The sequence below is a fragment of the Protopterus annectens genome, chromosome 2.part0 (assembly GCF_019279795.1).
Source record: "Protopterus annectens isolate FY-2018-M chromosome 2.part0, PAN1.0, whole genome shotgun sequence".
Taxonomy (NCBI): Eukaryota; Metazoa; Chordata; order Ceratodontiformes; family Protopteridae; genus Protopterus; species Protopterus annectens.
In genome coordinates this window covers 1542023682-1542050020 of record NC_056728.1, presented here as the reverse complement: position 1 = coordinate 1542050020, position 26339 = coordinate 1542023682, and the positions used below count along the sequence as shown (strand labels likewise).

Genomic DNA, 26339 nt, shown 5'->3' with positions numbered 1-26339 from the left:
AGGAGCTATAGAATGAATTGAAAATATAAAAAAGGCATTATAGGCTTGAATGAGTTAACACCATTGAAAATGTTAGGGGGTAATTTTAATTGCTTTATCGGATCTATATTAGAACATCGAATATTTAACAGTTTGAATCACTAAAGGTCGACCTTTAGTGATCAAACTGTTAAAACATTGAATGTTCAGAAAAAAAAAACTAAACGGTGTAGGCAGGGGGGCAAGCACCCCTGCACCCCCCACACACACCCCGCTACTTAAATATACCAACTCCAAGACTGCACTACATTGAAGTAAATGGAAATCTTCCCTTACGAAGATTTCCGTTTACTTGTTCGATGTTTTGCAACTTCAGTATTCTCGTGTCGACAATTTCAGATTTGACATTGTCAGCTTTCGAGAGTTTAATATAGACCCACTTTATCCTATAGTGTTTCAATAAACAAGTCACCCAGTCTTACAATAAGTTAGCCCCTCTGTGTGGTAGTATTACTCAGAGAAAAACCACCCTGCTGAAGATTTCTCACAGAGCCATTATTGCCTTTTCTGCTGTAATAGATGAGAAAGCTAACACCTCAAGGTAGATAGTAGAATAATCTCCCACCAGCAAGATAAAGCTTTTGTACCTTTAACTCCTAGTGGGTGTGGCCTGAGCCTTTAAAAATTAAGTTATCACCTTACAATTCTAACAAATACTCATTGACAGAGGTCAGATATCAATACAGTTGTGTTTGCCATCATGTATGCTTCAAGATAAAGTATTCTGATACCCTGTATGTAGCATGGTTTTGGATTTATTAATGCAATATGAACAAGTAATATTTGACGCCTAGAGGAGCAGTAGGAGGTAACTGCATATGCACCTGGAGGCGTCACTCAGATGTAATGAGTAGCCTTAGATTTGTCTCCTGCTTTTCCTGTATTTTGATAGTGCTCAAGTGTCTTGCAGTATGGTCTCAGATCTTTTGGAATGCCTGGCCAATACATTTTTTTCGTAAGCATCATTTTCTCAGCTTTATACTCAAATGGCCTGAAAAGAAATGTCATGGATTATGTCCAGAAGTACCTGATGGTAGCGTCTTGGGACTACAGGCTGCTGTATCTCTTCTCCCTCTGTTATCCCAGTCAGGAGACAATTCTCTGTACAGTAATCCTTGTGTAAATATGCAGACTGTATTTGCCTTTGAGAGTTAGGACCTTCTTGGCTGCTAACTTCAAGTCCTGTAATGTGGCATTCAGAGTCGTGCTTTTCTCAACTGTCCCTGTGATCCTTCTGAGCTCCCCTTTTAATGGATGTCTGGTATTTCTCAACAAATGTACCTCAGAGTTAGACATATTGATGAAAACCACTTTTTTCAGTGAAATAACTACTTCAAGGGAAAGTCCTGTACCTTTTGACATTTGTGGCTTGGCTCAGGTCACATGTTAGATTTCCTGCTACACCATAGCTCATTTCTGGTAACAACCACATTACCATCCTCTGTGGGAATTGTCTGTGTTCTACTTCTGCCTTCTTTGTATGAGTATTCCCATGCCTGGTTGAGTACAGTTGCAATTACACAAGGTACTGTGTCTTCAGATTCTTTATCTAATCAAAGTTCAGATGAAATATCAACAGATATAGCCACCCTATTTAATCCCTGCCCCTTTTCCAGCAAGTAAAGAGATATCCTTCCCATGACACTAGCTGTAGTAGACTACATTATCAAGTAATGCTCTTCTCTAACTGTAATAGTTATGTATTATGCAGTATTCCTCTTAGTAATTGTTTTTTTACCCTCTGCCAGGATAAGCTACAGGCATATGTGATAATCTGAAATAGGTGCAGTTTCAGGACAACCGACCACTACTGTGTTGTCTCATGTGGCTTTTTTCCCATACCCTGTCACTGGTGTCATTTCAACTTTACAGACCACATTTTGTTACTCGTGGATATATTTTACTCCAAGGTCCTGACGTACTCATGACACTGTTTTCCCCTTTAGTCTGCATAACCTGCGATGAAGGTTTAAAGTACACATCATGGTTTTAGTTATATCCATGTGCTGTGATGGGAGATTGTTGATCTGTTACCTAGATTCTTGTATCCATGGACAAAGTAGTTAAAATCCTCACCCACTACCCTAGTCAATTTGGCACTGATTGCATATCCTTTCAAGTCTTTGAATAAAATTATCAAAGTTAGCATTCTGTTTATACCAACCAGAATATTTAGTACTGACCTTGGTATCCAGCGCTTGATGCTCACCCCATTATATACCTTTGATGAAGGGCCTGCATCTCCATGTTATGCTGGTGGTGCATCACCTTCTCTTCTGATTCTTTTACTCTGTACTTCAAGACATTTTACTGTATCAGCTGCTTCAAAGCATCTGATTTCCAGCTCTCATGTCAGTTTTTTTTTCATTTCAAGCTGTATTTCAAGATCTTCCAGGTATGGATCAAGTTGCCTTCCTGCTTTCTGTCCACTCATAAGCACTACTGGGCTGTCCTAGTTTAAGTGGACTGAGTCTTAGTTGTTCTGAAGATGACTGCCATGTCATCCGTAGTCATACCAGAAGACAAAATTCCCCCTGGTTTGCATTTTTCAAGTCAGATGTGACACACTTTTTAATACACCACAGAGCTCATTTTTGACTGCTTCTTAACTACTCTGACTTAAAAAAAAAAGATAATTGTCAGGCAAAATCTGCTGCTGTGTATATACTTTGTGACTACATGCATTTTCTAGTGGCAAAATTGTTGCAGACTATACAACTTCACTCATTGCCCCCAAATAATAAGTAATAATCAGGGGTATAGTCTCTCAATCTCCACCTCTGCAAGCCAATTTCAAATCAAGTTGAGGAGGGACAAAAACTGTGTAGTGTTAGCTTGAGTAACAGCCAACACTTACCCCAGTCCAAATAAGCTTTATACTGTACAGCTGCAAATCAGAGTTATCCCTGTCTTCCCAGGCTTCACTCACTTTAGACTAATTCCAGTGTCTTCATGTGTAATGTTCCCAACAGTAATTGAAATTTAACTAACATTATTTTGAGCATGCACGTATACACACACACACACACACACACACACACACACACACACACACACACACACACACACAGACGTGATATTTTCTAGAAGAAGGTAAGTGGTAACTCTTCAGTGACAACCCCCTCTCCCCAGTTTACAGTGACAGTACCCTCTGCCATCAGACAGATTACCAAGGGAAACCAAGAGTACAGGTTATTGTTTGCCCTTAAAGGAAATCAGCCTTTAAAAACTTGGATGCTAATATTTAGGTCTGAGCAGTCTTGGTTTGATAAGTAGATACCAAACAGTTGACAATACCAGTTTAATGGGTCCATATTATAATCTCGAAGGTTTAAACCTTCGAATCACGAAAGATCAAACTTTAGTGATCGAAGTCTTAAACCATCGAAAGCAAAAAAAAAATACTAAATAAACAAAAAAAAAACTAAATAGTGTGTAGACAGGGGGGGCAAGCCCCCCTGCACCCCCCACACCCCCCTACTTAAATATACCAACTCCAAGAATGCACTACATTGAAGTAAACAGAAATCTCCCCCTACGAAGATTTTCTGTTTAAACATTCGATGTAGTGCGCTTTCGGTATTCTCGTGTCGACAGTATCGTATTCTATATAGTCAGACTTCGAGATTGTAATAAAAACCCCAGTTTAATGCACAGACTCTTAAGCTCACAAGTAAATAACTCCCTAGCCACAGATAATTCAAATGTGAACAGCAAAATTCTTTACTTGAAATAAATAAAATAAAGCATTACACTTGAGAAGATATGCAAGAAGGAATGATATTTTATGTGAAATTGAATATAAACGTTCTAAATGTTAAGAAGACATACAACAAACTCATTAAGCTAATCTAGACAGTAAATAATTTTACTTAAAGATGTACTGCATCTTATTTATCCCTAGACTTCAAGATCAAAATAAAATAAACAGTTTTACATGCCACTGTATCTCTCTGCACATGTCCCAGCAGAAAAATCCAGTAACTCCTCAGCCAACACTAAATTTATATAAGTCCCACCCAGGATTTCTTGTTGGCTTAGTTTTTTTCAGAGTTATTAACTGCTTGTGGTACAGTCCCAGATGAAGTTCTGCCTTAAACAAAAAGTAGCATCTTCAAGGAGCATTAGCCATCAAACATTGCAGATGTATGAACAACATTGTTTCACATTCAAACTGCAGTACACTCCCACAGTAGAAAATGAACAATTGTTATATGCAATAAAATGAAAAACTGTTATGTACAATTCCACATTTCTTTTAAATATATATTTACTGAAAAGCTCAGTACAAAGCAGTTTCTATTACTTTTTTAAACTAATTGCTGACATTTTTCTTATTTCAGTACAGCTTTAGTACCACTGAGTTCACTTCTCATCTGTTTCTCTTCTGAAAGAACAATTATATTTTTCTGAGTTTATTACAGCTTTTCACATTGGATAAAATGAATGTATTGGAAGCTGAGGATGATGTCAGTAGTTGATAGGCTGTATGAAAGGATATTGTACTAGATAAAGGAGCCAAGTAATCTGTCCCTGTGTTTGTTTTTGTTAGTTACTGAAGTTGTAGTGAGGAAAGTTAGAAGAATGATGGATAAATGGGATAAAGAGCAGGAAAAATTGTGTTTGTCTATGGTTACTTAATATTACTTGCAGATATAAAAAGGAGGTTTATGAAAGATATCAGGAGAATATAGTTGATTTGCTGATAGGGCAAGATTATGATACCATCATTTGAAAATGTGGACAGATGGTGTAGGGGAGATAGGTTTGCTTAAGATAAGGAAAGGGCCAAAATAGTTAGTGAAAAAGACAGTATCAGAGAATGAGAAAATGTAATTTAAGGCTGTAGGGAAGCAGTTAGATAGAAGGTAGGTAAGCTTTACACACCGGTAGAAAAGGTATATATGATTTTGGTGATAGCACTTTTTCAAATTTTATACTCAGTAAGACATTTGTGTCTAGATCTGAGAGATGATAGTATTATGAATTCATAAGACATGTGCCTAAAACTCATATGGAATGGCAGAGGCCCAAATAGGAAAGGAATAATGATTTTAGAAGTGAAAAACAGAGGGTGGGGATTCATACATATCCATAGATACATAGTGGTGTCTAATCTGAGGATGATAATAAGGAGGTCAAATGGAGAAGGGGATTATGAATATGGTAGGAGAAAACACATTCAGTGAGATGGCACAGGATTATGTTTTCAAAGAGAAGAAGAAGGGGAAATAGAAGTAAGAAAAATAGAGATCTGTTGGAATAGTATGGAAAGAGGGAGAGAAGTAGACATATCAAGTGTATTGAAAATTAAATCAGACTGGACAGGGAGCGACATGGGACAAGTTGATTGAAATTTGGTGCAAAAAGTGTGAAGAATAGGGGAAAGATATATAAGTGGTGCTTAGAGTGATAGAGACAGTTTTGAGGAGTAGATGCGAGAAGTGCATAGATGCTACAGAATGGTGTATAGGTCAAAAAGGAAGATATCCTGCTGTATGATGTGTATTGGCTGTGTAAAGGTTAAGCTGTATGGATGCTGCATATGTGGTGGGAGTGCAGAGTAATGACGCAACAGCAAGGACCATTCTTGAATGTTGAAGGAGAATGAGTAAATATCAACTGTTGAATGATGTGGCTGTTGCAGATGGGTGGGAAAATGGGAGGTTAATAGGAGGATGTGTGAAATGCAAACCTGCTCGGACTTGGATGAGTAGGGAAATGGGAAACAGGAGAGAAGATTCTGTGTATACAAACAGCATAAAGTGGGATAAAACTGTGTGTAGAGTATTGCAAGGTGGATAGTACCAAGAGAAGAAGAAAAAAGTATGAGGGAAGGCTGGAAATAATGGTGAAGGAGATGGAAAACAAGTAAATGTGAAACATGCTTAGAGGATAAGGGGGTCCTGGATGTCTTTAGAGTGTAGCTTTAAGTAGACGTTTGATTGTCATTGTATGTTTATTGATAATAAAGATGACAATAATATTATCTATGTGTCCTTCCATTTGATTCTGTTTGATATGCTCCACTAGGATATAATATCAGGAGTGCTTTGCTGTGTTAATATGTTCATATTAATGAAAGTCAACAAAAAAATAAAATAAAAAAGATATACATTTGAGTTTTGTCTCATTACATAAGGGTAATTAAAATAGCTGATATATATATATATATATATATATATATATATATATATATATATATATATATATATATATATATTTTTTTTTTTACCAGTAGTTGCATTTGTTTTTCTTAATGTGTGACTACTGAATTTACCCCAGTATAAAATTCACAAACACTTTAAACAATGAAGCCACACAGAGGCAAGGAACCTTTCCACCAAGGTTTATTCCACTAAGTGCTTTCGTCTTGTACAATGACAAAACGTCATTAGATACCATTAAAAAAAACAAACCCCACATTTATACACAGATGAGCATGACATCATCAAATAAAAATCCATTTAAAGTAATACACAACAATTTATAATTGAATCCATAACCCATGTAAAAATAAGGACCTGTTCAATAGAATAAATAAAAAATATATAAATATGAACATAAAATAGGAAATATAAAAAAAATACAAATTTAATAAATACAATAACTGCCATAGTTATATTTCCTCTCCTACACACTGCTTTTAATTTTAAAATGCAACCAATAGATGCAATTTCATTAAGCCCAGGCCAACCCACTGCTTTTAAGCGGAGAATCCAATAATGTTCTTTCTTCTCCAGCAGTAGTTGCCATGGACCACCCCTGTCATTTTGTTTCACCTGCTCAGCCACAATAAATTTAAACTGGTGTTCAGGGAATTCTGTTACATGGTGGTATAGGGCATTAGTGATTTTCTTCTTTTTGATGTCATAAGTATGTTTGTAAATATGGTTTTGTAGTTTCCGTTTGGTTTTCCCAATATAGAAAACTGGACAAGTCTGACATAGTGCCCCATAAACCACCCCAAACTGTTACAATTAAATCTTCCATTAATTTTTACTAAATAACCATTCAAATTAAATAGTTTGCCAACATCAATAAAGGAACAAAAATGGCAACATCCACATTTGACATTTGCCAACCTCTCCTGTCACCCGAGGCAAAAGTGTTAAGTGGTCTTTCCACCAAGTTCTTTAAATTATTGCCCCATCTATAAACGATGACAGGTTTAGAACTGATTCTTGATCTGATCACATGGTCTTCAGTCAGGATGGGCCAACTCATTTAAAAAGTCATCAAACATAGAAACCATTTTGGCAGCCCTGACGAACTGTCCCTTAACAACTGCTTTTTTCTGGGCCATAGGGTGCATGATGGTAAAATGCAGAAATCTCAGTGATGTGCTTTTGGAACAATGTATCAGTCTGGCAGAATTAAAATTTGTAAACATCAATTATCCGGTTATTCCTACCATTTTTGGGCTACCCAAGTTGCACAAGAACTTGGGTGACCTGCCCATGCATCCAATTGCAGATGCTCGTAATTCGGCTACTTCTACATTTGCAACATTTTTAGACATTCAATTGAAAAAATTTGTTGAAGCAGGAGTCATATTTGTGTATTGACTCCTGGGACTTTTTGGATAAATGTAACAAGCTTAGATTTGATGATTGTTTTCTGTTCTTAACAATTGATGTAAAAGACCTTTTTCTTCTATTCCCCATTAAGTGGGGTTGGATTGGTTTAATGAGTATTTCACTAGGAAAGGGTTACCACAAGACAAAGTGAATTTATATGTTGAGATGATGGAGCTTGTACTTACTAATAATTATATTATTGTTGATGAATAGTTGATGTTAAGTTGTCAATCTCGCCTTCATTCTTGCTGGATGGGTTCGGAGCCGATCCTCGGCTCCGACTCGGCACACTAAAAAGCTCGAGAGCTAATTCCACCGGCTCGAGGCTCCCCTATATCCCACAATGCTAGGCGGTAACTACCCAGATCTCGTTTGCCGCTATAGCTGACGAGGTGCTTCTCTACCGGCTCAGGCAGGTTAGTTTAATTACTTCATATTGGTGCTTCAAATATCTTTTATTTTTTATAGATTTAGCCCCTGTTAGTGTTTTTCTTACTCTAGACTCTCGACTCCTTCCCTTTTTGTCGAGTATTTATTGTTTTTTCCCTTTCTCCCCTTCTTAGGCCTTTGGCCCTCCCCTTCCCACTCTAGTGACTAAAGTTTTTTTCTTCTTAAGGGCTTTAGTGTGTGTGTTTTACTTCATAGCCTTTAATTTTTTGACTAAAAAATAATTTTTTATTAGAGTGTGTCTGTGTGGTGTGTTGTGTTAGACATTTCTCTATGTCGAAGGAAAAGGTCTCAGGCTTCAAGAAGTGTGATTCGTGCTGTCAGAAAATGTCTCTGACAGACGGTCACACTTCTTGTGTCTATTGCCTGGGGCCTGTGCACCTGCAGGACTCATGTGCTGTATGTCATGGCTTCAGCCCTCGAGTCCTGCAGGAGCGTAAAAACAAACTCATCCTTCGAGGTTTGTTGAAACCTGAAGGTCCCCCGACCCAGTCCAGTTCGGGTAAACCTTCTAAGGCTCCGAAACAATCGACTCCTGCCTTTGAGTCGACTGTTCAGGTGGCCAAACAGGTCCCGACATCGGCTCCGGCTGGAGCCGATGTTCTTGGGCCAGAGACTATTACCTCGGCTCCGGCTGGAGCCGAGACTATTAAGGCTTCATCGGCTCCGATACCATCGGAGCCACATGCAAAGAAGAGGTCAAGATCCCCTTCTGGATCTACCTTTACTATCTCTTCGGCTCTGGCTGGAGCCGAAAAGAGTAAGTCCCCATCGGCTCCGATACCAGTATCGGAGCCATCTTATAGGAAGAGATCCAGGTCTCCTTCTGTCGGATCCATACATTCGGCACCGGGATCTCCTCTCCTTTCGGAACGGAGCCATAAATCACATTCCTCTTGGTCTTCCAGGTTGTCAGACCATGACTTACAGAGGGTGGTGAGTAGACTTCTTAAGTCCGAGGCACTAGCCCAAATGCTCCATAGCCCGACTCATCAGTCTTTGGCTATTCCAGTCCCTCAATATATTCCTCCTCCGACTCCTTCGAGTTCGGAGCCGAAGCTTGTCGGACCTATCACTGTCGGTGCGTCGGATCTGATACCTTCGTATTCGGCTCCGTCGTCCGCTCCGATCTCCTCTTTGGAGGGATCTCGGCGCCGGGCTTCCATCGTCGGCTCCGAGGGGGCGAGTGGCATCGGACCCTTGTCCGACCCGTTCTCCCTCGGAGCTTGGCTGGTGAGTTCGGCTCCGACATTGGCTTCGGAGCCATCTCTGTCGGTGCCGGGAGGGGTTCTTGTCTCTTCGGAGCGAGGGCCTCGGACCTTGCCTGACAGGGATGCCTTCGAGGTCATGCGGGCGTGCTAGAACCGAGTTCTGCCCTGCAGTTGGTTCCTTCAGCTCCTCCTTCTACAGTGCCTGCGGAGATTTCTGCTCACCCCCTTGTTTTACACCGTAGAGAACCAACTCCTCAGGTTTCCCCATTGGGAATTTCCTCCTCTTCCGAGGTCTCTCCTGACCCTGCTGGAGATCCCCCTAGGAAGAGGCAGTGCAAGAGGAAGCACATTGACTCCTGAGTCTATCACCTCTGACACTGACTTGGAGGAATCGAAGGGTCCCCACGTTCCCCCTCTGAAGATGTCTCCTTTGCAGACATCCTAGAGATTCTCAAACAGAGGGGAAATTGGCCAGCCCTAAACCCTTCGGAGGATGAGTCGGTGTATCTTGAGGCGTTTGGTTCTCGCCCTTCCACCTCCTGGGTGTCCTCCCTGACCCCTTATGGAAGTGGTGTCAAGGAAGGCGTGGACGGCTCCTGACTCAGTGGAACCTACCCCGAGGAGACCATCCAAATTCATCACGGCTCCTTCAGACAAGCAATTTCTTTCCAAAGGTGTCCCGGTTGATGCTATGGTGGTGGCTGCGGCCACAAAGAAGGAACTAGCTGATCCTTCTGTTCCTGTCCATCCTCCTAATAAAGATTCTAGGACCATGGACAGGTACGGCAAGCGGATGTTTTATCAGCGACCTTTTCTATCGTCGCTGAACTACTTATGCCATTTCACCCGTCTCCAAAGAGATTTGCTCAAGGATATGGGTGAATTGATGAAGGATCCTACAGCTGAGGGGTTCAAAGACACTATGAACTCCCAGTTGGCTACCCTAAATTCAATAGTGAACTCTTCCATGCGGCTGGTTTCATACGCAGCAGATGGAGCGAGTAGATCTGCAGGCACAGGCATTGCATTACGAAGGCACGCCTGGATGCGGTTGTGTAATTTTGCGGACCCTTTCAAGGCGTCCTTCACCAACTCCCCATTTGACGGATCATCTTTGTTTGGCCTACAGGTGAAGGATACATTGACCAGGTGCGAGGTGAAAGGTAAGACTCTCTCTGCCGTAGGAGTCCGTTTTTCCACCCCTTCTAGACCCTATCCCAAGGGTCAGAGGGGAGGAAAGATGTGGTTCCGCAAACAATCTCAGGGAGTCTCATCTGATGCACAAGGTCGTTTCCCCTCTAGAGGCAGAGGGGGGAACAATAATCGACGCCGCCCCAGAGGCAGAGGAGGTCCGCAAAACCAGGGTAGCAGGGAAATGTTCTCTGACAAACCCTTTCAGCACCCCTGAGGGGCTGCCCGGCTGTCCGCCGGAGGCAGTCGGGAAGATTATCGCTGTACCCAGAAGCCTGGCTTTCCTAACTCAAGACAAATGGGTACAGTCGATCATATCCGAGGGTTACAAAATTCCCTTTGTTCACGTCCCATCTCAACCAAAAAAATCCCTTCCAGATGTTCCACCCGGTCTAAGGGAACAAGCAGCTTTGGAAATTTCAAAGCTACTATTAAAAAGAGTCATCCAGCCAGTCCCAGCAGACCAGCAAGGATCCGGAATCTACTCCAAATTCTTTTGGTACCAAAAACAGGGGACTGGAGACCCATTCTAGATCTCAGTCGTTTAAACAAGTTTGTCAAAAACAAAATTCGGATGGTCACGCCACAGTCCATCCTACCCTTCTTGGGTCAGGACAATTGGATGTGCTCTATAGATCTTCAGGACGCGTACTATCACATCAAAATGAACCCGGCTCCAGGAGATATCTCCGCTTCAGGCTAGGAGCCAGTCACTATCAGTTCAGAGCCCTGCCCTTTGGTCTCACTACAGCCCCAGTGTTCACCAAATGCATGGCAGTGGTCACGGCTCACTTGAGGCGCCACAGTTCAAGTGTTTCCATATCTGGACGATTGGCTCCTTACGCCACCACCAGGCATCAGCTTTTACTATCCAGAAATTTCACCGTGCAAACCTGTCAAGCTCTAGGCATATCAATAAATTTGAAAAATCTGTCTTGTCGCCTTGTCAGTCTATTACTTTCATAGGCCAAATTAGATCACAGACTCTTTCGGCAACGCTCACAGAGCAGAGGGTTCTACACATTCGAAGCCAAGTTTCTCTACTTTTGAATTTGGTCAAAGTCAAAGTCAGACTGGTGTTAAAAGTATTGGGACTCATGGCAGCTATTCCTCTTCTTCCCTTAGCTCGCTTTTACATGAGAATCCTCCAGTGGATGCTCTTCACCCAATGGTCCTTTCAGCGACTCGATGTCCCATTCCATACTGATCACTCAAGTATGCAGAAACCAGCTATCTTGGTGGGTCACACCTCAACTTCTCCAAGGAAGACCCTTCTCTCTCCCCCCTCCAGTTGCCACGTTGACAACAGATGCCTCCCTGATCGGGTGGGGGGGGCATTATCAGGGCAGGACAGTCCAGGGCACATGGCAACCATTCGAGTGCCACTTGCACATAAATGTCTTAGAGATGAGAGCGGTGCTTCTAGCATTGCAAGCCCTACACGACTCTCTTCCCATAGGGACTATTGCAATTCAGACGGACAACATGTCCGTGGTGTGGTACATCAACAAACAAGGCGGAACAAGGTCATACCCTTTATGTCGAGAAGCACTCAGACTTTGGCAATGGGCGATCTCCTCTCAACGTTTTCTGATAGCGACGCACATCCGGAAATCCAGCGTCATTGCAGACAGATTGAGCAGAGCAATTCTCATGCCACACGAGTGGTCTCTAAAGACGTCAATTCTAGAGGAGGTATTTCTAAGATGGGGTCATCCTTGCTGCGATCTTTTGCTACTCCCCAAAACAGCAAGTGTCAAGACTTCTTCACGCTTTCCCGTTACCAGGCCAACCCAACAAAGGTGCTCTAGTCCACGATTGGCCCGGGGACTTCTGTATGCTTTCCCCTTTCCATTGATACCTCGTCTAATACAGAAAGCCATCGCGATGAGAGTGACCATGATCCTCATTGCCCCTTACTGGTCTCGACAGATATGGTTCCCCTTTCTTCATCGTTACCTTTTGGAGCAGCCTTGGCATCTGGACCCAGTACCAGACCTGATTACCCATCAGTCGGGTCAGCTGCACCAATCTCTGTCTTCCCTAAACCTCACAGCATGGTTTCTCCAATTCCTACCTTAGCCAGGCTTCCCTCAATATCTCGCTCGGTCAGAGATATATTAATAGCCTCTCATAAATCCTCTACCTGGAAGATTTATACTAGTAAATGGAAACGTTTTTCCTGTTGGGCATCATCGAAAAACATTGATCCTTTTACTGCATCTATCCAATCCATTTTAGACTTCCTGGCGGAACTTTTTCACTCAGGATCTTCTGCGTCAACCATCAGAGTTCAGTTGGCTGCCATTTCTAATTTTCATGTCAGGGTTTCAGAATCTAGCATAATGGCTCACAAACTCTGTAAGGCCTTTCTAAGAGGTGTATTTCTCCTCAAACCTCCGATCAAAGACCCTCCACCTCAATGGGATTTAAACTTGGTTCTGGCGTCTTTGATTCTTCCCCCCTTTGAACCAGCGGCTTCATGTTCTCTGAAGTTGCTTTCCTGGAAGACACTTTTTCTGGTGGCCATTACTTCAGCGAAAAGAGTTTCAGAATTGCAAGCCCTCTGCAGTCGTCCTCCTTACCTACTTTTTCACAAAGACAGAGTATCTCTCCGGACGAACCCCTCCTTTTTGCCAAAAATCTCCTCTCAAGTTAACCTAAACCAGGTTATTGATCTCCCCGTCTTTTTCCCTAATTATTCAAATAGATCAGAGCAAAAGCTGCATTTTTTGGATGTTCATCGCCAACTGAGATATTACTTAGACAGAACTAAACATCTCAGGAAATCTGATCAATTGTTTCTGTCATATGCGGAAGGAAAGTTAGGCCTTCCAGTTACCAAAGTGTCTCTGTCTAGATGGTTAACTTCTACAATTACCTTCATCTATGAGATTAGACATCAGAAATTACCCTCAAGACCTAGAGCTCACTCAACCAGGGCATTAGCTACATCCATTGCCTTTCAGGACAGGTTGCCAATAGACTCAATCTGTGCAGCAGCCACATGGGCTTCTCCTCATACATTCATTTCACATTACAAATTGGACATGGTTTCTAGAAGCCGTGCCAATTTTGGTTCCACTGTTCTCAAGAGTCTGTTCCGATAGACCACCGGGATAAGGTGCTAGGGGCCTTGGTCCCATCCAGCAAGAATGAAGGCGAGATTGACAACTTAACATTAAGAAGTTATGTACCTACCATAGCGTTCCATGTTAGTTGTCTTCTTCTCGCCTTCTTTCTTGCGTCCCGCCCTCCTTCCCCCAAGCCTGGACAGACCGACAGGAATTGTTTTGTGTTTCTTTTCCGAATCTTGTTATTCCATTTTGCAGACTAGTATTGCTTGGTATAGCTACCAAACGAGATCTGAGTAGTTACCGCCTAGCATTGTGGGATATAGGGGAGCCTCGAGCCAGTGGAATTAGCTCTCGAGCTTTTTAGTGTGCCGAGTCGGAGCCGAGGATCGGCTCCGAACCCATCCAGCAAGAAAGAAGGTGAGAAGAAGCCAACTAACATGGAACGTTATGGTAGGTACATAACTTCTTATTTTTGCAGGTCAGAGGTGTTGTAATGGGGGCTGATTGTGGGCCTCTGTATGCAAACATCATCATGTGTGAATGGGAATGGAGATTTGTGTTTTTCACCACCCCCTATTCCAATATTGTGAATTATACCTGAGATATCTGGATTATTTGTTTATTATTTGGAAAGGGGGTGTGGAGGATGTGAAACATTTTTTGCAATACATTAACACTACCACTGACTTTTTGAAGTTCACACATGTTGTACATGATGAGGTCATTAACTACTTAGATGTGAAGTTGGTTAAGGATCGGAGTAATGGTAGATTTATTTCCTTTATTTTTAGGAAACTGACATATTCAAATGCATTTCTGCATTTTACTAGCATGCACCCTATGGCCAGAAAAAAGCAGTTGTTAAGGGACAGTTCGTCAGGGCTTTCAAAATGGTTTCTATGTTTGATGATTTTTTAAATGAGAGGACTCTGGTAGAAGACATGTTTGTTAAAAGGGAATATCCCTTTGAATTTGTGAATGATATAAAATTGGAGGTAGTCAATAAATGAGCTAGGGGATTTTATACCCCTATATTAGGAAATAGAGGTACCACTACTCTGCCTGCCCTTATGAAATGTGATAGTGGGGTGGGGGACAGGTTGTTGAATCTTGGTAGTCCAACCAGGACCCCTACCCTAAAGATTGTTATTCATGATGATGATACAAATAGAAGTCCTGGAGGGGAAGTAAATTTTAGGATATCCTTTATTACTAGGTTTACCATTGATTTTAAATCTATTACGGACATCTTCTACAAATATTGGCCCATCCTGACTGAAGACCATGTGGTCAGATCAAGAATCAGATTTAAACCTGTCATTGTTTATAGAAGGGGCAATAATTTAAAGAACTTGGTGGAACGACCACTTAACACTTTTGCCTCGGGTGACAGGAGAGGTTGGCAAATGTTAAAATGTGGATGTTGCCATTTTTGTTCCTTTATTGATGGTGGTGAACATTTAATTTGAATGGTTATTTAGTAAAATTTAATGGAAGATTTAAATGTAACAGTTCTGGGGTGGCTTATGGGACATTATGTCAGAGTTGTCCAGTTTTCTATATTGGGAAAACCGAAAGGAAACTAAGAAACAGTATTTAAGAACATACTTATGACATCAACAAGAAGAAAATGACTAATGCCCTATACCGCCATGTAGCAGAATTCCCTGAACATCAGTTTAAATTTATTGTGGTTGAGCAGGTGAAACAAAATGACAGGGGTGGTCCATGGCAAATACTGCTGAAGAAAAAAGAACTTTATTGGATTCTCCACTTAAAAGCAGTGGGTTGGCCTGGGCTTAATGAAATTGCATCTATTGGTTTTATTTTAAAATTAAAAGCATCGTGTAGGTGAGGAACTATAACTATGGCAGTTATTGCATTTATTAAATTTGTATTTTTTTATATTTCCTATTTTATATTCATATTTATATATTTTTGTATTTATTCTATTGAACAGGTCCTTATTTTTACATAGGTTTTGGATTCAATTTTAAATTGTTGTGTATTACTTTAAACGGATTTTTGTTTGATGATGTCATGCTCATCTGTGTATAAATGTGGGGTTTGCTTTTTTAATGGTATCTGATGAAGTTTTGTCATTGTACAAGACGAAAACGCTTAGTGGAATAAACCTTGGTGGAACGATTCCTTGCCTCTGTGTGGCTTTGTTGTTTAAAGTGACTACTGAATTTGTTGATGGGATGGAAAATATTTTGCCTCAGAACAACAAAAACATTAATGAAAAAGTTGCTGGAATTTATTATCAGTGAAACCTTTTAATGAAAAATAAATAAAACTCACCAAGTGCTTTCATCTCACAACTTAAAGGGACTTCTTCAGGCACAGACTCTGAAGAAGTCTCTTCAAGTAGTTTGAGAAAAAAATGCTACTACTGTGTTTCATTTATTTTTCATTAAAGTATTTCACTGATAATTAGTCCCTATGGCTTTTCATTTGCATTTTCTGTTGCTTCCTCATGTATTTTTATTGGTTTGAAACTCTTGTGGGTATTTGTTTACTATTAGAGTTTACCTTCTCTCTAGAGTTCATTGCACTTCTGTGTGAGGTAAAATGTGTCAGTTGTTTAATAAGTTTAATAAAGGCTTAACTCCTGTTTCTTTCATTACAATGGATGGAAACAGAAGAGCTCTTCTCTGGACTGTTTTAACAGTACCAGATGTTAAGGACTGACTTCAACAATGTGAAGCTTTCCAGATGTACCTTTTCATTTGTTACCAGATTATGAAAACCAGTATAGCTCTAGCTGACCACAGTGCCTTGCACTTGCAACTGGTAAAAAAAATGTACCTTTTGAACATGTGCTGTTTGAAAACAGACTTTGATTAGAGCATATGTAGGCGTAAGGGAAAAAAAAGCTTATTGCAAAATTGAAACTGACCCTGTGTAAATGTTTTATTAAATATAACTATTTAAAACCACATAACATTCACTTACTGGACTTGCCAATAAGGATTAAATGGAGGTTTCTGCCTTCTGTAAACAATTAGTTTTGTTTTGCACATCTGCAATAACCAATGTAAGTCAGAATAAATATTGTGATACGGTTAGTTATTGTACCATTTTTAGAACACATTTCTTTTTTTTTCATTTTTCCTTTAGTATTTGTCATAAATTTATAACACTACCACCTGCAGTTAAAAGCACACTTGTTAAAAATGTCATGTTCCTTATTAAAAGTATAGTAGCTCTTACTAGAATTATGCTTCATTGATGCCACAGGATGGAGTTGAATTAGACATAGAAGACAGAAATGGAAACACGCCTCTGAAGCTTGCCCGTGGTCGTCAGTATACAGAAATTGTTACATATTTAGAAAATGCTATTGCAAGATCAAAAAGTATTATTTCAAGGTTTGACTGGAGGTGAGTGCTGTAGAACATTTTTTTAGAGATGGTGAAGGGCATAAAAGTCATTAAATTTGTCAAGATGATAGTAGAGCAGAATTGACAAGACCACATCCCATGTACTTTTGTGTCTTGTTAGCCTCACGTTCTTATGTGGGTTAACAAATAATGCTGTTTGGTTGTTTATTTTGATAGTTACAGAAACAAAGCATTTCTGAAAGCAGATAAATCTTCAAATTTGCCAAGATGAGCAATGCATTTGTCATGAGATGGTATATTAGCATACAGAATAAAATTACTTAGTAAGAAAGACTGCCTTTTGTCCTGAAACATGGCAGTATCTCATACCCATTTACATACCATGAAGCATTTCTTTGATTATAAAGATGGCTTCCAAGATTATCAGTTTAGAGGGCCAATAAACCATACTAATTATTTTTTAACTGTTTGTGCCACATAGTCATATGTTTGAATGGTGCCAGTCAAAGAACAAGCTTCAACTACACCAATATGGAATACGCTGTTGAATGTAATACTTTGCAATTCAAAGAAAGGTGTCACAAGATATGTAACAAACTGTTCCCATTGGATAGAAATGGAAAACACTACAAGCAACTCCAAATCTGTAAGATGGGTGGCTAGGTGAGGCATAATAAGAGTAAAATAAATTATTTGAAGGCAAAATTCATAGTCATGTAGGCATAATGGCAGTAAGTGTCCATTTTCAGCTGCAGCCTGGGTCATGAAGAACAGCGCAAATCTTAGGAAAGCAAGCAGAGACGATGGTGCACACACACACACACACACACACACACACACACACACACACACACACATAGAAAGCCAGTTCAAGAACATTTTTGATCACAATGCAATGATGTACTAATTACGTTGGCTATGTTAACTTTAAAGCCAGTTCTAATATATGAACTATTACCTGTAAATAAATACAATTAAAGACTTAATATGTTTACCAAGCCAGCAGACAGATGGTGTGCAGATAAAATGCTAATAATCTGTAAAGTGTCTCTATATTCATGACCAGGTTGGCCCTGATAATAATGTTTGCTTTAATCAAATGATTACTCAGATCCCTTGTTAGACTTTGTCAGATCAGAACTGAATCAGTCAACAACACAACACAACTGGAAAATTAAACTGAGCGTTTCACACAAACAAGGAGCAGCATTTGTGTGCCATGTTCTAATGTTTGATGTGATAAAGCCAATTGAAAATTAAGGTACAAACAATGGGTGTAATGTGATTTACAAGTCCTGAATCTAACTGGAAAACTATGCAAGTTCATGAATGCATATGTATCAGCCAGGATAGAGTTACCTTCCTTTTAAGAGAGTCTCTGAAATTTAAAAACACTAATTGGCCCGTACACAAGAGACACTTCTAAAATTAGGAGAAGGACTAGGTTACAAGATGATAGGAGCATCCTGAAACCTAAATTAGCATGTTGTTTGCTGACAGGAGCATAACGGTAAACTCATTTAAGCTGCCAACTATAGTGTGATGCATATACCTAAGCGCAGGATGGAAAAGTGTCCAGTCCTGATGGCCATCTTCTGACATCAGTTGTCTCTATCAAATTACTCACAATTGTGTAAGAGTTAACCTAGCCAAAATAGAAGATGATAGCATCCTGTTTAGCATACTGCTCACCGACAGGATCAAACTGTCTTCTGAAGAATGTTGTTGTTGTTGATTCTGTGCAGTTACTGAGCTGCTGCTGATTGTAAATCATACACCAAGTGCTAGTTTTGGTGAGTTAATGACTGGCAACATGAACATTAACCCCTGGGATAACTTAATAAGGCCATTATGGAACATTAAGAAATGGAGACATAACAATGGTATTATTAGATGTACAGATTTTGCTGGCCCACTAATAGCAAATCAGGGGCTTTATTTTATAGCACTGTAAAACTGTATTTATAGATGAGCATGCATTGTCAAAGGGTTAGCTGGCAATTAAGGAATGAACATCTTCTAACATGCTCTACTTATCTATGCTGCTACAGATCTTTGCATAACCAGCCTCCTGTAAATTCAGGGAAGCTCAGTCCCCACTCCTGAACCTGGAAGGTTATTTTAATAAACACAGGAGTGTGTACATTCTGTCTCAATGTGTGCCAGGTTATGCTAAATATTTCATTTAACAGTACAGTTTTAAAAACATGTTTGGTTATTGAAAGCCTACGACGTCTTAGAATCCACCGGAGCTAGGGTACAAGGCCTAAGCAGGAGTTCAGAAGCAAGCAGAAACAGTCACAATGCATGTAAGAAATGTAATGCATTTATGAGATTTGCTGTCCACTTTACCTCCTCACCATAAATGTTGTAAGGCTTCATTATGGGAAAATACATTTCATATGATTGTATAAAGATTATCCCTTTTTTGTAACTTTTGTTTGGTACCACAGAACACTAAATTATAAAGTCACTGGTTGACAGCTTTCAATGACCAGTGTATGGCAAAAGTTGACAGTACTACTTCCTCTAGGAGGACCTTCATGATTCATTCTTATAGATGTTGTATTGCATTGTGTTACAGCAGATTATTTCACCAGAAAAGTCATCAGTGTACCAACTGCTTTATAACTGTGTCTAACCTAAATAACACTAGCTGGTACTAATAACAGTGGTGTAGCTAGGTTATTTGGTGAGGTCCTCATTTGGCTCCTACCACCCACCCACCCATCACTACATCTGAGCTGAAGACAAAAAAACCCTGAAGGTCAAATTCTCTGTCAACACACAGGCCACCCTCATTGAATTATTTACAGGATCATGATCAGTGCCAATACTAATGAGCTATGACTAGTTCAAAGTGAATAACTGTTATAAGTCTTCCTAACAGTCTGCTAATTGACTCATTTTACACATAAGCAGTGTGTGTATTATGTTTGGTGGGTGAATTATTCTTCAAGTTAAGCTACAAAAATCCATTCAGAGTTGTAGGAAGACCTCACAGACTACATTCCACCTCCAGTCCATACTTGTGCCAAGTTGCCAGAAATGTATGATTGGTGCAATAAACTTCTGTGTTGCTATAACCCCTAACATAGCTGACTTTTTCACTTGCAAATTCTGAAAAGGAATTAAAGATAATGCATCATGCAAATAATACAAATGTTATTACACAGAAAAGCTGGATTACTGGTAAAGGCTGACTACAGCCTTCTTCTTTAGTTGTTCACTTACAGCATTATAATTATCAAAGTATTCAAAGCTGAGTAACTGCTGCCAATGTCCTATTGTGTTGGACAAAATGCTGTCCCCCTAAAATTGAATTGTGTACCATGAGCATCTACATGATTTATGCATGTCTAAATGCACATGGTTATTATATTTTTTCACAACTTGCTATGGATAAAATTCTTAGAAAAATACAATATTTAATTTTTGATGTTTGATTCTAAACGCCACCTGTCACCGGCATCCAGGATTAGTAACAACTAAATGTCATTTAACCCGAAAAAAAAAAATTCATGTCTTGTTATTTGATCCTCCAGTATTTATTATGCCCAAGTGAATGAATGCATGTCCAGTTTTAAAATGTAAGGCTTTCAAGTGGGAAGGTGCTAAATTCCAAGTCTTGAACAAAAAGAATCCCACATGCTGCTTCAGTCTTTTCTTTTATCCTTTTAAATGAGAAGGACATAAAGAAATTGCTTCCTCTTGTCTTCTCACATATAACAAGCTTAAATTATTTTTTGCAAAGAAAATATTACTGCCATTAGCCACTATGTTTTGTAAGTGTCTGCAAAGATAAGGGCATAATAATTAAGGAAGTATTACATCTGTCCCCATTGCAGGTGTATCATAAGTGGGAATTTAGGAACTTTAAAAGAGTGCTCTGCCCTTTTGCTTCTCTGCAATGCAAATTAAACCTATTTGAACTCAGGAGTTATCAATGAAAGTTAAAGTACATAACTTATGAATAAGTAAAGTGACTTGCTTACCCCACTTAGAATGAAGTATATTCATGCTAAGTCTATCAAGTCAGTCAGTTCAGCATCTTGATGCTCAAGAAGTGTAGAATCTCTTCTCTATTCCAGGTGCCAGGCAGTTTACAGAGGTCTGGTCATGTCCAGCATAAAGAAAAAATACAATAAGCATTATTTATTTTCATCCAAATGCATGTAATATTAAAAAAAAATAGCACAGATGCTGGTGCTGTGAGCATAAAATACAAATGATATACTAACTTCTTCAACTGACCCACTTACTATACCAGTACCCAAATCAAAAGCCTTCCCAACTCATCAAAAAATTTGCACCCCAGAGTTTCAAAACTTTAAATATACTAACACTGTGATCACACAGCAGTTTAAATTGAAAAGTCCCTACTTTACAAAACTGCAATCAAAAAAAAAAAAAAGCACAATGGAACAACATATTAAAACAACGTTGCAGTAGGAGGTCAGTTCCTCTGCACCCCCATTGTCACTGCATCTTTAGTAATGCTAATGTCACAACAGCACATCAATGAAGACAAGACAGATTCCTTGTCTCTACTTAAGTGCAATCTCACTGTACAGATTTTAATCAGCTGTGGCATCAGATCACTGCTTTGACAGCCTATGCAGTCCACCAACTGAAAGGAACATATATGCAAAAGAATATACACAGTGCCTAAAAATGCCAAGATAATTTTCACACTCTGCACATATAGGATGAAATCATGATGTGCTATCAGTTTTGTGTAAACTAAACATGAAATGTTGAATTTAAGTTTCCTAACTTATCTTCACCCATTTAGAAGTGATAAAATACCAAGTGGGAGATGTTATATTGAGCCATAGTTTAGCGAGATAAATTGGTTTTAAGGGAAAAACCAAGACTTGCATTACTCTGCTAACCCTCTATGGTGCCATGGAGGTGCCCATATTCCCCTTTTTTTTTTTTGTTTTTTTTTTTTGCAGTATATCATCAAATCTACTCAATGGATTATACCTGATTGGCTTGTTATTATATAATCATTTCAAAATACGCATCTTTGTACCTCTCAACTGTACGGATTTTCGCAGAATTCCAGATTTTTGCCTCATATTTTTTATTTATTTATTTATTTGTTTATTTATTTACATTTGTTGACTGGGAGTGTCCGACTGGACGTAGGTCCATTTTCATCAGTGGCCCGGGGAGAAAAGCTCCACAGTTAAAATATACAGACAGTAGTTACATTGGATTTACATAGAAGTTAACAATTACAAACATAGTTACAGATGAAGAACATAGTACATCAGTAGACAACTAGAATCTTTATCTGTGAAGTACATAACAGACTTTAACAATTGTTACAATAAGAAGTTCCTGCTGTATAATAAGTAGCAGGCTTATGAGCATCCGAGCTTGCTATAATCAAGGTAGTTAGTGGGGTGGAAAGAAAGGTAGTGAGTGGATAGGGTGGGTGATATTAGAGTGGGAGTTGCAAGGGCATAGCCAGCATGTTTTTAGGTGCACTTTTAGTAAAGTTTTGAAGTGGGTGCATGATGATATGGAGGTAATTGTGGGTGGGAGGGAGTTGCATAATTTGGCTATGGCGCAAGAGAATAGTGCTTCACCAGCAGAGTTATTGGCTTTAGTGATCTGCAAGTGATTTTGTTGCTGGATCTTAGTGGCCTGGTGGTGCGATAGAGTTGGAGTAGATTCTGGAGGGATGGGACATTTAGTGGATGGTTTACTAGTTTGTGGGCGAGTGTGAGTTGATACAATTGAAGGAGGTAAGGGAGTTCAAGCCAGCCCAGTTCAGCAAGTGAGAGTCAGTGGTGACTATGGTAGGATGCCCCTGTGGCGAATTTTGCGATTTTGTTGTAGCAGGTCTCTAGCTTGTTTAGATTGCATTGCCTTAGGTTGGTATATATTGGAGAGGCTTGATCTCTTCCTCATAAAATTTGTGATTTTCTGGCAAATCACTGGGATGATCTGGGGAGTGAAGTCACTAAATAGTGATATACATTTGTGTTTCAGACTTCATATCCTTCAGAAAAATGTATACTAAGACAAATCCTGCTATTCTAGCAACGTTCAAACTTTATATGAGCAGTATGTAAAATCTGTCCCTATTTTTGGGCCTCTGTCCCCCAATTCTCTCAGGCTTTGTCCAGATTTTGTGTGCTAAGAGGTTGAGAGGTATGATCTTAATGTCATCAGACCTTTCATTTAAATGGCTCGCCTTTTAAGGTAGTGCTGTGTTTGTAAATAAGTGGATTCTTAATCAGTGAAATAACACTATATTATGAAACCTTCCACATGTTTTCATTCAAAAAACATATTACTACATAGATGTTGGGGGATTCCTAGGTTCACAGGTGCTTACTAGGCTAATGACCACAAGGGCCTTTTTAAGCCTAGCCATGCATCCCAAATCTGTGGCAAATTCTGATACCCTTGATAAGTGTAAGCATGGGCCTGGAAGATGAACCATTTACATGTGTCCATTAGAGACATAGGTGCCAAACCAGGGATGAATTTCCAGTTTCCCAGCCAGTTGTCCAAGTTGTACTTGAATTGGGTTAGGGAGGAACTATGCTTCACCAATCACTTAGGCATGGTCCTAGTTATATCACAGAAAAGGTTTAAGTCCTTAGAATGGGTAATTCTGGTGCTGTTTGTTTTGTGGATATGCAGGAGGTCCATCAGAGTGGGTCTGACAATGCCCTGTATGTCAGGCATAGATCTCCCCTCAAAAGCCTCTAGGGGACAGAATACAGGGATAGGGCCTTGAGGCGGTCGGCATAGGACATATTACTTACACCTTGTATTCTTTTAGTGAAGAACCTCTGTGGACGTTCCAATTGTTGGATATGCCTGGTTAGGTACATACCAAAAAGGACATTGTACTCAATGATAGGTCTGATGAATGCTGAATATAGTGTAATAATGACTTCCTTGGACTTATATGCCATACCTTTATTTATAAGTTGTGCAACATGGGGGAAGGTGGGATACGGGGTGGGGTGGGATAATGGTTAAGGTGTTTACCTCACAGGCACAAGGTACAGGTTTTGATTCTCACATTTGAAAGGGAAATTGGCTAGGCTTAAAATGGCCTGTAAAGGCAGCGAGCCTAGCACTTACCTATGAACCTATGAACATAGAATGATTTCTTCACCACTGTAGACATATGATGATCAAAGGCTAGATTACTATCTATGTGTGTCCCTAAGTCCTTGACAACTGGGTCAACTCTAAGGGGTGTGTTGTCAATATGATAGTTACCAGGGATGGATCACTTCCCAAAATATACTATTATGCATTTCTTGGCATTTAGTCTTTGTCGCTTTCCTGCTTCAGGCACAATAGAAGAGTCTTCGTGGGTTCTGTTCAAGCAGCTTTATTTTATACAACCACATCACTATAAAGGGTTACTGACTTTAACTTAAGTAAGTTACATACAAACTAACAACTGGGATCATGCATGCTGTCACTGTTGCTGCTCTTAACAAAATGGCACTAGGGAGTGCACGTGTCTGTAATTTATATATGCACGTCCAGCCTTGACATGCTTCTTAAAAATACAGCACACTCTACTTGCAATATGATCTACACCCTCCCTCTTTGAGAATTAGATCTTATCTATTTAGTATGCAGAAATCACAGGTAATTCTTGGTCATGTATTATACAATACTAAGTACACACACACACACACACACACATATATATATATATATATATATATATATATATATATATATGTAATATATATATATATATATATATATATATATATATATATATATATATATATATATATATATATATATTCACAATCAAGTCTGCATTTCTGCATATTTCACACTTGGCTTTGACACTCGCCCATATCGTGTGATATAAAACTGGGAATTAAATTTAGCAACTAGAACTGTTTTTAAAAAATGTTTGACCTGTGGAATGTCTGGAACATTTTCCGAAATGGAATCAGAATTTTGAACACTTTCTGATACAGAAACAGTGTCTGATTCATCCTTAGATTTGAAGTTTGCATCACAGAAACAGTGTTGTGATGGTGAGGATGGTTCTGATATAGGAAGAAGATGTTTCCGGTTCCTCCTATATGCTATACCTTCTGAATCTACCAAGCAGGATCTTGGCTTGGAACAGATGCCTGTAATCTGTCCAATTCGATCAAACCCTTTTGTTGTCTGGATTTGTACCGCATCTCCTTCCCTCAATGGGCAAAGTAATCTGCTCTATCTGTCTTAACTAGATCTCTGAATATTACACTTCTTAAGCAATTGAGCCTTGATGGTTTTACTGTTCTTAGATTTAGGCTTCAATAAACTGGAAGTAATGGGTAGCATAGTTCTAGTTTGTCTGGAAAGCAGTCTTTGAGCAGGTGAGCCAAGAATATAATCACAAGGTATGTTTCTGAGATTAAGCAAATTTAGAAACACATCGGTATTGTCACACTTCAACCTTTCAGGTAATTGCTTTGCACTTTGTACTGCATGTTGAGCTAGACCATTTGACTGAGGATATTCAGGACTACTAGTGACATGTGCAAAGTCCCAGTCTTTTGCAAATTTCCAAAACAACTGGCTGGTAAATTGAGCACCATTGTCAGAAAGAAGTTTGTATGGACTACCATGAACTAATAAATTTTCAAATTCAATAATACATTATATAAGCAAATATCAGGTGTGGCTTTAGGAGGTTGGGAAATAGGTTTTATACCACAGATACATAGATGATTTGCTTTTTTGGTCAGGGGAACATTTATCTGACCTTAATGGCACTACAGATTTTTATTTTCAAAAAAGGTGGTTTTTTGTGAACAAATTAATTTCTGGATTTGACACATACATAAGATAATGTTACAAAGAAAATTTAGAGTAGAATCTATAGGATCATGTTTTGCAAATCAGTATTTGCATAGGGATAGTTGCTACCAACACACATGAAAAAGGTGTCGACCAAAGGTGGTTAGAGGGAATAGAAAAAGGTTTCACTCTTCTTAAGAAAAAGGTGTTCATCCCATTTGTTCTGTGGGAAGCATAATAGTGGAATATCCAATATGTTTTACATCATCAGTAAGAAAAGAAAGAAATCCAACATAAAATTTCCTGCCAGCTAATAATAAAATTTGGTGTATAAAGGTGTATAAAAGGAAATTATTGGAGAAGACTTTTTTGAATTTTTTAAAGGAAGATAATTTTGTATCTCTTTACAAAGTTTAAAAGTTAAAAAAACAAAAAGACAAATAAGAAACAGAAAAAATAAGACTTCAACAAAAGTAGAGAACTTAGTAAGAGTAATCAGTTAGTAATTTTAAACACTTTGCATGTAACAACTGTAAACAATGTATGTATGTAGGTCACTTCTTATCACTACATACAACATTGGGACAAAAAATAAATATGCAACAATATTTTAATTGTTTTAGTGAAAATGATCTATACATGGCTACT

General features: G+C 39.2%; 1 protein-coding gene across 1 annotated transcript in view; it reads left to right on the top strand.

The window, feature by feature from the left end:
- Window positions 1-26339, top strand: part of LOC122793540 (probable protein S-acyltransferase 23) — a 711842-nt gene that overhangs the window by 294276 nt on the left and 391227 nt on the right. Inside the window, exon 6 of the mRNA XM_044061673.1 lies at window positions 16789-16931. Coding sequence (XP_043917608.1) covers window positions 16789-16931 — 143 coding nt within the window. The remainder of the gene's footprint in view (window positions 1-16788; window positions 16932-26339) is intronic.